This window comes from Vanacampus margaritifer, chromosome 10 (genome assembly GCF_051991255.1).
Source record: "Vanacampus margaritifer isolate UIUO_Vmar chromosome 10, RoL_Vmar_1.0, whole genome shotgun sequence".
In the NCBI taxonomy this organism is placed as follows: Eukaryota; Metazoa; Chordata; class Actinopteri; order Syngnathiformes; family Syngnathidae; genus Vanacampus; species Vanacampus margaritifer.
Window position 1 is genome coordinate 24,904,809 of NC_135441.1, and position 15,722 is coordinate 24,920,530.

At 39.9% G+C, this 15,722-nt stretch overlaps 1 protein-coding gene and 1 long non-coding RNA gene across 6 annotated transcripts in view; one reads left to right on the forward strand and one right to left on the reverse strand.

Annotated features, from left to right (window-relative positions):
• The window catches only part of npm1b (nucleophosmin 1b), a 21,800-nt gene extending 10,713 nt beyond the window's left edge, over window positions 1-11,087 (reverse strand). Inside the window, exons 1-8 of one of the 3 annotated variants that reach the window (XM_077578532.1) lie at window positions 11,013-11,087; window positions 10,678-10,760; window positions 10,260-10,379; window positions 10,061-10,154; window positions 9,790-9,881; window positions 9,127-9,188; window positions 8,975-9,035; window positions 4,542-4,631 (exon numbers count right to left, since the gene is read on the reverse strand). In XM_077578532.1, coding sequence (XP_077434658.1) covers window positions 4,542-4,631; window positions 8,975-9,035; window positions 9,127-9,188; window positions 9,790-9,881; window positions 10,061-10,154; window positions 10,260-10,379; window positions 10,678-10,760; window positions 11,013-11,061 — 651 coding nt within the window. In that variant the 5' untranslated portion in view covers window positions 11,062-11,087. The remainder of the gene's footprint in view (window positions 1-4,541; window positions 4,632-8,974; window positions 9,036-9,126; window positions 9,189-9,789; window positions 9,882-10,060; window positions 10,155-10,259; window positions 10,380-10,677; window positions 10,761-11,012) is intronic. The other 2 variants (XM_077578533.1, XM_077578534.1) reach the window with 2 other exon arrangements.
• LOC144059441 (uncharacterized) overlaps window positions 1-15,722 on the forward strand; it is a 101,329-nt gene that overhangs the window by 68,000 nt on the left and 17,607 nt on the right. For 2 of the 3 annotated variants that reach the window (XR_013295665.1, XR_013295666.1), the window contains exons 9-10: window positions 6,449-6,618; window positions 11,102-11,259. This is a non-coding gene — a long non-coding RNA (uncharacterized LOC144059441). Of the gene's footprint in view, window positions 1-6,448; window positions 6,619-7,219; window positions 7,385-11,101; window positions 11,260-15,722 lie in introns of those variants that run through there. The other variant, XR_013295667.1, reaches the window with a different exon arrangement.

A 15,722-nucleotide genomic window follows, 5' to 3' on the forward strand; every position in this document is an offset into this window, starting at 1 on the left:
CTCATTTGACGCAATCTGTCGTCTTCAATCCAAAGCAATCCAAAGCAAACACATGTTTTTGCAACACCTTTGCTCATCAAGTTTGCCCGGGGGTGGGGTTGGGGTTGGGGTTGGGGGTGGAGCCGCTCGACGATGAGTGCTCCGCAAAACCGCAATGTCTTGAAGAGATCTGGCTCAACATGACCAAGCAACCACAATCACAGATAAGTAGTGTGTTAAGTCAACCCTGGTTCTCTTAATCTCGCTGTGAGCGTATACGCGTAGACTTCAATCAGAAAGAACAGCCCACAATCCTTCACAAATAGGAGGCTTAAAAACAACCGAAGCAAGAGGCAAAGCATACCTTGTATTAAATAGCCGTTAAGTCATACGATTAATTCAGGGATACATTTTTTTGCATTATTAAACACAGTGATGTGCACGCATTATTTTTGTTCACTTGGTGTTGCTATCTTCATGTTCTACTGTAGTATATGTGCCTGAGTGTATATGGTGAGTGACGTGGGTGGCGGCGAATGAGAGTGCAGAGTTTATGAGTTGTTGCCTGTGGGTAAATCATGTACGTTTGTTTTCTGACCATTTCTTCAAAGAGATTTTACTTCAAACTTTTCTACAGTTGAATTATTCAATTAATTATTTTAGCTCTATTAAACAATGGAAACATATATCAAAATTATTTATCCTTCAACTTGCTATGGACTAGGGCTGATTATCAACGCCAATATTGGGCATTTTGACGAATATAGGTATTGGCCTTTGTTCAAAATTTGACGGCCAATAAAAGTTAAAGCTAAAAGCGTTTTAATCTCAGAGAAGTACTTATTTAAATTTTCAGTTGATTTTTTTCTACTAATAATCAGCATCGGTATCGGCCCTGAAAGAAACATATATCGGTGTATCTCTAATATGGAGAAGATGAATGAAAATATTCAAACGACACATAGAAACAGGTTAGCGATCTTATCAGTGCCCACATACTGGTCCGGGGTCCCACGTAACAGTCAGGATGTGGTGCTTTATTTAATATAATAAACTAGTTGACGACATAAATGTTGCACTAAACCAACTTAGTACAAGTTAGCTCTTACTAATGCTGCTTGCTCGTGCAGGCGCAGACTCGTCCTTTTGTCACAATGATGTCATGTAATATTTCTGGATACGAGGGTCATGTATGTCACTCACTGGGTTGGTCTTTTTCAAAGTTCTCATGCACATTAGTTCCAATCTGACGAGTCATACCCACATAAAATAAAAAAAAATCTTTACACTTAATGCTATCCAGATAGGCACCTGTTTGAACACATGTCAATCAGCTGCTAAAAACAATGAGTCATCCTCTGGGATAAGTCTGAGCAAAGTGGTTAACAACTTTACAACTCTGACGTCTGCTTTAAGGCATAACTTCTCCAAACTCATCAATCTAAAGAAAACCAGCTGGGAGATAAATGGACTTGGGATCGGCGCGACTTTGTTGATTCTCATGACAAGCCCAGTTACGCAAGAAGGTGCAGCGACACGCTGGGCCGCGAGAGGTGAGAACTGCAGTACTGGCAGCAGATCTGACGAGGCAATCTAATGACCAGTCACCTGCGTTTAGGAGAGAAAAAACAGACATCCACACCCTCTTCCTCGCTCCTCGGGGGCATCTGGAAGCGCAAGCTGCACTAGACATCAAACGCTGGTAATGAGAGCAATTGGGAGAAGGTGTGTCCAGGAAGCGAGGGGTGTGAAGAGCTTGTCAAGAGGGAACAGTTGTTGGGTACGAGAGGCGACACAAATAGGCGAAGCTCCACCGGCCGCAAATTCTAAGTGCTCGGACGGTATTGGCACTCGGCGGGCCTGTCTGCGGATCCCCGGAGGACTTTGAGAAGAGCGTCCTTCGGAAACAACCTTAAAAATATGTTTGTGGTTCAAGCAACCCCCAAAAAATTGCCGCGAAAAAAACAAAATGGCAGACTTCCCCTGCGTCTTTTTGGGTAGGGACTCTTGTGACCCTGTAGCTCGATTCAAGAGGGATGTAAAATGAGGTGAAAGGGATACTTGACTCGTTGAGCCATTTTCAGCAGTAAAAAGGTGATATTTGGTCCAGATTTAATGCGATGACTTCATAATTTTTCATAAACAATTTACCTTTAAAAATGAATTTTACCACTTGCTGTCGACCGAAGATGACATCACCTGTGCTGAGGAAGTCGGTAACGACCAATTATGGCTCACCTGTTTTCTGGGTTTGATGAGCAAACTGAAACATGATTAGTCATTACTTACTTCCTCAGCACAGATTAATGTCATCTTCAGTCGACAGCAAGTGGAGTTTTTTTTTTAAGATATTAATTGCACAAAAAAAATAATGATTCGTTCTGGAGAAAATATTTTCTTTTTATTATAATAACTTTTTACGGCTGAAAATGGCTCAAGGAGTCAAGTAACCCTTTAAGTGGATACCGTTTCAAAAGAATCCGGGGGTCCTGCCAGCAACTTTTATCAAACAAACAATTTAACCATGACAATCATGCCTGTAAAAGTTTGTGAGCATTTGAGCAGATCCAACCTGGCCAAAAGGTGCTTGGAACTTTTGAAAATATGACTGCCCAAGAAAGGGAAAAGCAATCCTCTACAGGCCTGAATTTTTTTTTATTCCATTCCTAGGAATTGTTTTTTCTTTGGTTCTTAATGTTTCCAACATGATGCTATGGTGCGATATTACAGAAGCGTATTTACTTTTTATTTATTTATTCATTTACTTGGAAAACAAAATGAAAAACTGCCCCCGTGTCCCACATGCAATACGCTTCCGTAGAAACTTAACTGTTAGCTTCCTAAAATCATGCCGATATATTCTATGCCGATATGTTCTCATACTTACCTTAACTGAGCCAGTAAAGTGATATAGTCAAAGGTACGTTGGAGGTATGCGAAAAAGTGTCCGCCATTAGCGAGTCTGCAACAAGTCATTTCAGAGGTTTAAAAAAAAAAAAAAAACTCAGAAAAACAGAGCACCAGCTTCTGTTTTTTGGAATACCCCCCGTTTTTCTGAATATTTATTTTTTATGTTTTTCTGAGTAATCGTGTTAGCACTGTTGCTAATATTTGCTATTCTATTACATCATCCTTGCGCCTCACTCTACATGGACATGACTGATCAGCACACACTTTATCCAACTTTAAAATTAGTATAACAATTGTGATGTGTGTGTTATCATATCAATGTCATCTGTATTTAGATCTAGATCCCAAAAACTGCCACTCATGTGTCTGGTATTTTTCGTTCAGATTTGGTAACAACTGGGTAGAATCTCGAGGCACGGCAGTTCTGGGGTAAAGTTCCTGCAGTGCAAATTTTCACTCACCTTGGGAGTTATGTTCCTAGTGTTTCACACAAATCACAACCTTTCCAGGGGTCAGATAAGCAGCAATTGGTCTGGGTTGTATTGTCTTTGCGGTGAACCGCCTTATCTCGGTTCCTGTCAAAGCCATTTGATCAAATGCTTATGCCAAACGTGCGGAGAAGCCAGCCAATTTGTTTTCTCCTGGTGTTGCATGTTGCCGTGCGGGCTGGCGGGGTTGCATCAAAAGGAGGCTGCAACCCAAGACGTAGGGGTCGGGACACGGGGTCACGGGTTAAACCTTGCCCCCAGGAAACCATTTTAGAGGTCAGGTGTGTTTGCTTAAGAGAGAGGCAGAGTTCAAGATTTGGGCTTTGAGAGGCGGCCGACCAAGACATTCCGCCATAGAAATTTGCTATCAGGTAGAGCTAATTACGATGCGCTTATCACATTCCAGCACACAAGGCAGGCAAAAATAATAATAATTCTTCCTATGTATTTGGAATTGAAGTAAATGCAAGCAGGTGGTCATTAATAAATACTGGCATCGGCAATCAGTTAACATAAAATATCAAAATGTCTGAGAGCTGGTAATAAGGCATGACAACTTTTTGCTTTTTACTCTTTTTTTTTTGCAGTGTAACAACTCCCACATAATACTTCAAATTCAACTTGCTTCAAAAATTCACGCCTCCTGGGGTATATATATATATATATATATATATCGTCTAATTTCACATTACTTACAATATTTACACAATTTAACGTTAAATATCAACTTTTCTCCATTCATTTTCAATGGGACAGACATTGGAATGTTTCCAAGTCCCACTTTCCACGGCCACTTCCATACAATCAACTTATCGTCATTACCACCTGTCTGATACCGCTCAGTGCCGCAGTTGGTAAAGTGCATTGTCCAGTGACCAAGAGGTTGCAGGTTTGAATCCCACCTTCCGACTATACATTGCAAATATATCCATAGCCATTATGATAAGTGATATACATGTATACCAACTGATTATCATATCAGCAAATGGTTTATAATTTGACTGAAATGATTTAAGCACAGAATGCATTCAAATCTTAATATTCATCTTTTCAGCATTCCCACGCAATTTCTGCAGAAAATTGCACTTTGTCTCGTTAAGTTGATGCTGTTGCAAGTTCACCAGTCAAAACCGTAACACAGGAATACTGTCTGTCCTTATGTACCTTGGTTTGTGGCTTAGCCCTCGATCCCGATGCTTTCGGCGCAGGGCCATTTTGTTTCATTTTGTTAGCCTTCTTCGATATTTCCGGGCCCTATGGGGCGAAAAAAAGGGGTGGGGGGAATCTGAATTAACACAAACTCTGGAGAATTACTCTAAAAACGTTCAAAGACGACACAAATTAGCAAAATAAACACCTGCGTTGCCTCGCTAACACGCCAGAGGCCTTCCAATTAGGTTCCTATTGAAAGAAATCACGTGCGCGATTATCTAATAACCCACAATTCCTGAACACCAAACCTTTCCTCGCCTCGGAGCGGGTTGCAGGTGTAATTGCCCGTGTTGACATAACGACTACAAGCCCATTATGCGTGTCATTTCCCGAAGCGATACCTCTGGAAAGATCAAGTGACGGCATTTACGAGACCTTCTCAAGCTGACGAGATGAGAACGCTTCAGTCATGACAACACGCCTGTCATGTTTCAATGCTGTAAACGAGGCGCGGTCAAAAAGATTGCAAACTCTTTGTGTTTATAATACTTAGCACTATATGTTTGAAATCACTACATAGCAAAAAAGAAAAAAAATGTCGCCTGCATCTTAAATCTTTCCAAAACACTCCAACTTTGGTGTTGTGTAAACATTTGGGGCTTTTTACACTTGACCAATTAATTAGGTGTTCCTTGTAGAAAAGCTAATTGCTAGCATGACTCACAAGCACATTTCATAGCACATTCCGAGCTCAGTGAACGTCGAACTACCGGATGACAGGAGCTATATTGAAAGAGCAGTAACCAACCTCACACATAAGTACATTGATACACAACTGACGACTGATCCTCAGGCACCTCACACTACCACCAACTCAGTGGCCTTGTGGTAGAGTGTCCGCCCTGAGACTGGGAGGTTGTGGGTTCAATCCCCGACTATAAAAATGGGACCCATTGCCTCCCTGCTTGACACTCAGTATAAAAGGGTTGGAATTGGGGGGGTTAGATCACCATGTGATTCCCGAGCGCAATCATTGCTGCTCACCGCTCCCTCGGGGGTTGGGTCAAATGCGGAGAACGAATTTCGCCCCCACTCAGTTGGGTGTGACAATCAGTAGAATTTACCTTTACTTAACACAAAGACTAGCTAATAGGTAGCCAATTAATGCATTCACTGAAGAAACCCCCTTCGCTCCCGGCTTTTGACTGATTTTGCAAGGCCCACAGAATATTCTGTTCCATTGCTATAAAAACATGGAACCAACCAAAAGAAAGATTAGAGGAAGAAAAAGTATATTTGTATCTGTTTCCGTTGTGTAGCAATTGGCATTAGAATATAGCCAAGTTTCATCATTATACACAAACCTGTTGAAAACACTGGGGAAAAGAGCTTGTTGCAACATGGCCCTGGCTGATCTCTTATACTCTGCTGCCATCTGCTGGCCGTTATTGTAATAACTACCAATGCTTCAAGCATTCTCTTTAGTTCAGAGGCTGCATCAAAGCCTTCTATATGCTCCAGCATAAATAAATAAAAAAAAAGCATTATAAAAAACGTATAAATATGTTATTGGGAGTGCGGGACAAAGTATCAAAAAATATATTCATACGTTTTTGGGTTTGAATGAGTTAACAGCTGTTAATCATACAATATTAAGGGATAAATTAAGAAAATATGCATATCCATAAGTATAACTAACAAGTGATTCGAGCATTTGGACCCTCCCTGTACGTTTAAGGCTACCTCAAACAAACAGAAGACCTCTGAATAAAATCAAGACAATTTCGCAATGCTGTTTATTACATCTGTGACATTTTTTTTTTTAGAAGGACTAAAGTGTAATTTTTAAGGATGAATAATTGGAAAATCAAACTTTTTAAGGATCAAAACACTGATCGATAAACCACATTCACATGCAGTTTCAGCCATAAAGAAAGGCATCGGCGTCATTCACTAATCTCCATCTAGTGCTGTGGACAAGAAGTGTGGAGATGAGGAGCAAGGAGAAGACAACAGAATAACTCAACAGGTGACAGGCACGCTCAGCTGTCATCTGACCCCGAGGCCAAGATCGGCGCTCATGTCGCAGGTATGCGCATCTGCCCCGCTTTGATCTTTCGCCCTGGCATAGTTTTTCTCTCGACCCGCGTGTTTTTGTCAAAACGAGGAGAAATCGCAGGCCGAACTTGGGCTGATACACACACATGCACTTGAAAGTGATTGCGGAGACCTGCAAAACGTGTTCAAAGGAGAGGGCCAGGTGCAAGGCTGAAATGGCACGAGAGACGATTAAACAAAAAAAGAGCAATCATATTAACAGTGGGATGACAGAGGGACGAAGATATGCAGGCTTGCACAAAAAAAGAAAAAAAAGAAAGTAGTGCATGTGTGCAAACTAAGTAATCCTACATGGGTTATGACAATATAAACATCTACAGTGGAACCTACAAAGTGCCAAAATTTGGAACAATACAAAAATGTCAAACAAAAGTTTGGAGTTCAAACCATCATCACGTGTGATGTCAGAAAATCCCGTGAGACTTCAGCTCAGGAAGTGGAGTGGAAGAGATACATGCCTGAGTGCCCACCAGGGTTTGCCACATAACAAGTGCCATAACAATCTGCTCTGATAAATTACACATTTACACTGTATTTGTTTTTAAATATATTTTATTTTATGCTTTATTTAGGGACAGGCGGTGCGTCAACTGAGGCGGCATGCTGAAGGGGGTGCGTCGTTTCTTATTTCTAGAAAAATAAGTAGAAGGGTTAAAAACACCCATTTCATCTAGAAAATGTCATTTTAAAAATGAATACTTTTTAAAGAGTCTTTGCAGGGGGGAAAAAAAGGTGCACCATCTTCTAGAAAATGAAGTAGAAGGGATGAAATATACCCATTTCATCTAGAAAATGTCATTTTAAAAACATAATTATTTTTGCCTGGGCTCTCAGAGGGGTGCGTCAACTGAGGCGGCATGCTGAAGGGGTGTGTCACTTCTTATTTCTATAAAAGATTAAAAATGACAATTTTGTGGAACTCAAAATTACTTTTTTTGACATTTTCAGGGGGTTTGGTTGTGACTTGAAAAATTATTATATACTGTAAAAACAGTTGGGATCAAAAATGGACCGATCCACTTTATAGGTCAATTTGACCCAACTTTCTGGGTTGTTTTATACAAAATGACCCCAATTTTTTGAGCCAAGTAAAGGATCTGACCAATATTTAGTTTAGGTGTATAGAGTTGTTTTACACTAAAAGACTCATTTCTTGACTCAAAATTGGGTCAAATTGACCCAAGTAGAGGATCCATTTGGGTCAAATATAACCCTTGTTTTCTTTAAAAAAATAAAATAAAAAAATTGACTGCTTAAAAATATTGGGAAAAGCTGCAAATGTGAATTATGTATACAAAAACTGAAAGTTTACACATAAAAAGTAACGGGCTTTTCCCATTTGCATTGTATAAATCTGATAAATAAAAAAGGTAAACTATGACCATATGGCACAAAAAATGACTTTTTTAAGGGGGCTATCTACTGTATAGGAAAGGTGCATGTTGTTGTTTTTTTTTGTTTTTGTTTTTTTTAATCTCCCCACCCCCCCAGTGTGAGTTTTAATTTAATACCTTGGAAGTCTGCAACTTGCTGGTATAAATGAATCTACACTTACTGCAAAAACCAGTACGTAAGAATAATGCATACAATGTGTGCATTTGTGTGTGAGTGTAGTCATGAAATAGTGCCGTCCTGCTGGTGAGACAGTGAGAATTCCCGTAGATTACAGAGGAGAAATCCAATCATTACACCACGCGAACCCTGTGTTTTACTCTGCAAAAACAGGTGGGCGCAAGAGTGAACAGGATGAAAAAGTTCCATGTTTTTTGACTCGTACAGGGCAGGTAAAAAAAAAAAAAAATGCGGTCGGTCAGTGGGTGCAGTGGTGGGAGGCGGGGCGGGAGGCAAATGAAATGTTGCCACAGGACACATGCAGTCTGTGTGAGTTTGAATGAAGATGGAAACAAAAAGACTTGAGGAAGAAATGCTTTTGTGTGCAAGCTTCTGCCTATGCTGACACCAAGTGGACAAGTGAGGACTAACAGTCCATTTGTCGCATGCGGCTTTTTGTGATCAGATGGGTTCTATAACCAAATATAAAAACACACTTTCAATTGAAATTCATTTATTTTATGAAGGCCAAATTAACTTGTAATGAACTAAGCACAAAATTTGGACATTTGTCTTTTATGCAAGTTTTCCTCCTGCCTTGCTGCCCTGGCAACAACTCATTTCTTCGGCGTGAGTCTACATGATTTTGGAATCAAATAATTAGTCATTCGATTAATCGCTGCAGCCTTAGTTTAAAATAATGTTAACAACAGAATGCAACTAATCCAGAATAACTATTCACTTAAAAAAAACACGAGGAAATCGACTAGTCTTACTTTTTTTACGGCCTTCTGGGGCGCGACTTCATTGTCATCACTCTCCTCATCCTCATCATCACTACAAAAGAACAAAAAATAATATATAATGCTTGAGACTGGTAAGCTTGATGGGAAAACTATCATCAATTGGGGGGGGAAGAGAAACATACTCATCATCGTCATCATCATCTTCCTCATCACTGTCTTCATCAGAATCCATTTTTAGCTTTTTCTGCAAAGCACGAATGATAAGATGCAAACATAGATGAGAGGTTTTGCACACTTTGAAATAATTTATATGGATATCAGAATAATTTGCAAGCATTTTATTTGAAATGGCTCACCTGGAACAACTCAATGTGGCAAAGCAAGTCTACTGCAGTACAAATTTGACATAATGCTGGGAAAAAAAAACACAGCCAAACATTTGGCTGTATGCAATCGAAGAACCCATAAAATGTTTAAGCAGGGCAGACGATAATTGGGCCGATTTTCATTCTGATTCCCCTTCTGATCCATGTCCGCAATGGCGCGTTTATCTGAGGTCTCCATAATATTATCCTGTGTGTGCGTTGGAGTAATTTTTTTTCACCTTCCAGATCTTAGAAAACAACCACAGTAGTAAATGTAAAACATTCAATATGTATGATGGCAAACTGTGTGTGGTCAAATGAAACGGAACAATGATGATGACGCGTCTATTTTATCACAAATTCCTCAGTGTGACATTTGGACTCAAAAGCTATTATTCTGCAGAGTTCAGATGTTTAGCTTAATTTTCATGAGCAGCCACTGAAAAAATAAATCAAATAAAAAGGAATTGAGAGATCTACCTGTGAAACCTTCTTCCCAAACATCAGGCCAGCAGGACGTTTCACCGGCGACGTGTTGTGCTCTTCCTCTTCATTGTCTGAATCTTTAACACCTTAAGAAAAAGAACAACCAACAACTTATAAACTTTTAACACATATGTAGCATGATACACACAATTGTATTCAGTTAGTCTGAACAAAAAGCATAACTAGATGTTGAATTTCATCACTTCCGTTATATTCTTTAAACAGTGCGTAGAATATTGAAAAGGGACAACTTGTGAATACTCACTGACAAAATGCTGTCCGCTAATGTGAACCGGTCCAGAGCCTGACAGGAGACGTAATGTTACCGGCGGTGTGATCTCAAATCCACCTAAACCCATCTAGGAAATTAAGATGATATATATATATATTAAATTTGCATTCAGCGCACACACAGGAAAACGCATGCCAAACGTTTCATTTTCTTTGGACTGGTTTTGACTCACAGAGGGCAAGACGGACGGCTTCAGAACCACCAGCGGTACTTTGGTGGCCTTTCCATCATAAGTGAGGGCCTCCACCTCCACCATGTGGAACTTGTCCTCAGCCTCGGCTCCTAGGCAAGCCTGAAACAGCGGCAGTGTGCAGCATAAAACACAATTCACTATTACTACGCCACTGTTAACACCTCTTGTGGAAGCACAACAGGTATCCTTTAAAAAGTAGTAAATTAATTTCCCCATACAAATAGGCGAGTTAACCATGACCACGTGACTTTTTTTTTTTTTATATATGGCAGATTCGCGCCAGTCGAGATAAGTTGGCGCCGGTTGAATAGTGCGCGCGTGTGTCTTTGATTTATTTTGTTATTGTTGTTATTCTAAAACTTCCGAGGCTAGGCTACTCGTTTTAAGGACGCCTTACCGCTTTGAGGGACAGCTGTTGTTCCGTTTCGTCGTCGTCGACGTCAACTTTGTACTCCCGTTTGTCCGATTTGAGGGTACAACCTGGAGATAAATATTGGACATATAACGAATGCTACGTGCGTGCACATCAAGTCGACAAAAACGTGGAGTAACTTGAGGTACGCCTGTTTGCCATTTTATGTCCTCCGGCTAGCTAACAATAGAGCACAATTTGAGCGATTAAACGAGCATGTTAAACTATAAACGTCTTTCAACTAAACATATTATGGGCGTCAGACGAAAATGCAACACATTTTTTTTGTTTTTGTTTTTTTGTTGAAGGCTAGAGCTCACCGAATAAATACATTTGCGGTCTGTTCATGTCTGAAATATCATCCTCCATCTTTATTGTTGTGTGTGGTGTGGGGGTTTTACTTCCGTAGGTCGCTCTGGCGGACGCGTTGCCGAGCCAATGAGAGGCAGGAGCGGGCGCGTGACGGCCAACGGCATGAGCCAATAGAGTCGAAGTGGAGGCGGGACAAAGGAATGGGATTTCTCCTGTGGATGAACGCTAGAGAGAGCTGTCGTAAAGTGGATCGAGGTTAAAAACAAACAAATTCTTATTACTTAAGTACAAGATAAAAAAGAAGTACAATTCATAAAATGTAATAAAGTAAAAATGACATTGTATTGTTAGTAGGCCTATATCCTGATAAGATCTGTTAAGACTGAATTGACAACAATGCCCTGCATGAGCAAAACAAAACCGTTAAATTAGCTAATGATAAAAACTAAAATAACAATTAAAAAACCTTGTATGCCGTTTTGGTTTTAAAATAGACATAGATTTTAAACGGCACAAGCCGGTTTTAAAGGAGGCACAGAAAAATGCATTCGCCTCTAACTACTGACAATCATGTCATAAACATCTGAATATTTTGTATCATAATTTTATATCATCATTATGCTTCACCATCCCCCATGTCGCAGTTGTCTTGTTTTTTCCCCCTCCACATTATATGACTGCATTTTCCTCATCCACAAAGGACTTGTGTATTTTCAAAATCAAATGTGACCCTTGAGCACAAATGTTTGCCCACCCTTGATCTGGTGTACTCCCAAATTGCAACTTTAATTTTAGAAATAGCCCTTCGTTAATACCAGGTGTGCTGTTTGGAACAAAATAAAACAGACATTTATGTGGTTGTTAGAACAAATCCTGACAACAACATGAGCTCCAATTTAGAACATTGAAAGAGCAAATACCTGAGTAGAAAATTGTAAACTTAATGATGGTGTGCTGTAGGCTTGAAGCCAAATGACAAATACGACAAATGTGCAAATTCCTAGTCTTTTATACTCCGTTTGTCTTATTCATCACCTCTTACTGTATGCCTTTATATTTCTCTTCTTAAACCGAGCGTGCAAAGATCACCTTGACCGCCCCTGTGTTTTAATTGCCGCCGAACCGTGTCCGCTCAGAGTGGAATTGTAACATGCCAGCAAGCTTGAACGGCTTGTCAGTTGCCTTTCTAACCTCACGTCACCGCGTTTGCACAGCAGGTGTGGAGTCACATGCGGGGGCCAAAAGCACCAATTTTGACCCGACAGGAATGACTTGTCTTCATGCATGGCCGAATGCTTTGAAGGGGAGGCACATCTGCACGTCGGCGGCACACCCAACACTTTTTATTGGGGGGGGGGGAGGGGACAGTTGAAATTGATACTATACATTTCATGTACAGTGCCCATTTGCTTTTCGCTATTCACATATTTGCGTTTTTGTTTTTTTGTTTTTTTTGTGGAACCTAACCATAGCTATTTGCGTAAGAATTCATCATACTCGGGTTTTGCAAGAGTTTGCTGTTTCTAAACTTCTCTAAGATGCCACAAGATGGCGACAGAGCCCTGGCTAACATGAAAGTAGTCATTTGTGTCACAGAAGTATCTTAAAGTTACGACCGAGTTACGTTCCTATGCTGACGATGTAACCTGAATTTTGCCGTAAGTCGGATTTCACTGTTAAAGTCGATATTTACATCAAAATATTTTGTACAGTAATTTAAAAATATATATTTTCGCGACCCGGAAGAGACTTAACCAATATTTGGTGTTTCCGCACGGACGTTTCATTTACGTTCAAATGACCGAAAAAGAAGGTGCTACGGACGAGGCACGGGCGCCGTAAAGTCGAAACGATGTTGGTCGCGTACGACGTAACTCGAGGACTGCCTGGATATCTTATTCTAGAGTAAGACTACTTCAAGTGTATCGAGTTCAAACTGAATTTTCTGGAGCAAAATAGGCGTCATTAGTCACACTAAGCATCAACAAAAATGTCAGCAGATCTTGCGAGTGAAATTTATGCGATGCTCACGTCCGAAGCATGTAAATGACAAAAACGATCAAAAAGACTTTCCATAAAATGTCTAATTCTGGTTCTTTACACTTGGATGACCAAGAGAAATTTTCAAATGTTCCCTGTGCACTTAATAAAAGTCTAATGATGGCAGCAGGTCAAGCCTCAAGAGAATGCTAATGAAAATAGCATGAAGCTAATTCCACCAATACCCAAATAAGTGACAGATAAATCTACTGCTTCTTACATGTCAAAGAAGTTTAATGTTATTTTATCGTTGTTATTATTCAGTATTTAACTTCTTTTCATCTTCTGTAGAGGCGATGTTTGATGATAGCGACATGTTAAACCTCAAGCGAATGCTGTTAACCAAAATAGCATGTAGCTAATATCACAGAAACTTTTAAAACACAACTCTTGTTGAGTAATTATTTGAGTTGGATGGATTCATTTAATGAAATGCTTTATTAATTGATTTTCTTTGAGCGACTTTCGTGCGGTCTTTGAACTAAGAACATGGCTATGGACAGGGAAGCTAGTTCGCAACAGTATAGTCGGTGTTGACAACATTTTTGTGAGTTTTCTAACCTATATTTAAAAAAGCAACAACATACAATTCGCCTTATCAGGAAAAAAGTAATAAGTAAAACCCAGAAGGTGAAACAACAACAAAAAATGGTTTTGAATAACGTCATCGGAATTTGCTTTATTTGTAAGGTAAAGAAGGAAAATCAATGAAGATAGGAATGCTCACGCTACATCAATCGTGGTCTACGCTATACATTTATTAACGCTAGAGCTCCCCGAGCCGTGCAGAGCCAAGCTGTGAAAAACATCATCAAACCCGCGCAACTGCTGGCGTGCAGCAACTCGTATGTATTGCGTAAAGAAACGACAGATTCGCCAGAAGTTTGAATACGTGACCAAACGGCCGTCGCCGCTCACAGCAGCTGGGAATGGCGTGGCGCGGGGAAGCGGCGAGCCGGGTCGAGACGCAGTTAAATAAACACGTTAGATAAGCCTCGTCTTTTATTTAGACAGCGTGATGAAGCTCTGCATTGTCTAGAAAGTAGCAAATGTTTCACTGGGAGCAACACGTGAGCCAAAATTTTTACATGTGGATTAGTGAGGGATAAACAGTTTTGGGCAAGCCGTTTTACTTGTTTGGATTTGTTATATAAATAAGGCTTAATTTAGCAGAAAACAGAAGTGTCATTTGAATGAAATAAATATTGGCCTGCATGGTTGTGTGGATTATAGCGGGCAGCAAACAAGTTTTCTTCTCTTTGGAAATTGGTATGTCAACAACTCTCCATCAAAACAAGTACAGTAGCAAGTATCAAAAGGCAACTTTTTTTTCATTCACTAATTTGGATTGGAAGATTCAAAACAAGGTCACAGTTATTACGTCTATTGTAACTATTGTAAATATTGTATTTTCTGCAAATCACTTTTATGAAACATTGTACAGTCAACTAATTCATTTCAATTCAAATCTTATTTCACTCTTTTAAAAAAAAAGAAATGAAAGGGGACAGAAAGAAGTCAAACTTGTTATATCTGCCCCTGATCAACTGAAAAAAACACAAAATGAATGACAGTAATTGCACTTTTATACATGTAAAAAAAAAAAAAATGACTGAGATGATTTTGTGTTACAATCCAAATTGTTCCACAAACTAAGACCTTGAGTTGAAATACATAATTCTTTTTGTTTTGTTCTATTTTTAGGTTTGGAAAAAAATGTCTGTTCCTCTTAATTTGTAGGCATTTTCCCTTTTTTAAATTTGATTTGTATATTGAGTGGTAAAAAAAAAAATCATGATGGGGCTTTATACATTATTTTAAGGCGGTTAAACTCAATCAATTCATTACATTTGAAAGTTTTTAGTTGTATAAATCATGGATTAGTGTGGTCTCTGTATCCGATGCAGACATATTTCTGTTAGATTAACATTTTTTCCCACTTTTATGTTAACAAGACTACGAAAACTTAAAATATTTAATTGTATATTTTATTGTACATTTAGAACATATATCAAATTTGTGATTAATCGGGAGTTAACAATAAATCATGTGATTAATTTAAAAAATGTAATCGCCCCTACTTTAAATGTTTGGGAAAGCCTTCACCCAGGGTATCTCGCCTTACTTAACTATTCAATACCGGCAGCTTTCAACAGTGTTTACAGTCAGGCTGTCTGCGTCCCCTCTGAGCTCTGCTAAGTGAACCGTGGCCGCTTCAATGGCCTGCCTGATTATGAGTTAAACGTCTCCAAAGAATGGAGACAAGTGACGGCCGCAGACCAAGCGTGACACGCGCTGTGTGCCGAAACAGTTGTCTGGTTGCCCCGCAAACACAAGATAGGAAGTCCGATACGCCACTGTTTGTTCATAAAGAAGACAGAGGCAAAAAAAAAAAAAAGGGGGGGGGGGGCGATGAGAGAGCCACAACCAGGAATTAAAAAAATAAATAAAAATCTTTAAGCACCTGCAGTAAAACACAATGCACGCTTATGAAAACAGCCAAGGCAGGAATTTTTCCAAAATGAGCCAAGTCACGTCGTCAGGGCCGCCGAGACATGCGGATGAAAGCGGCATAGGAAATAGGGGCAGAGGCAGGCGTCACCTGTAGACCGGGCCCTTGCTGACAGGATCCCGGCCGAGCGAGACGCCCCAAATAACCACGAGCCTCGCGGGGGCTG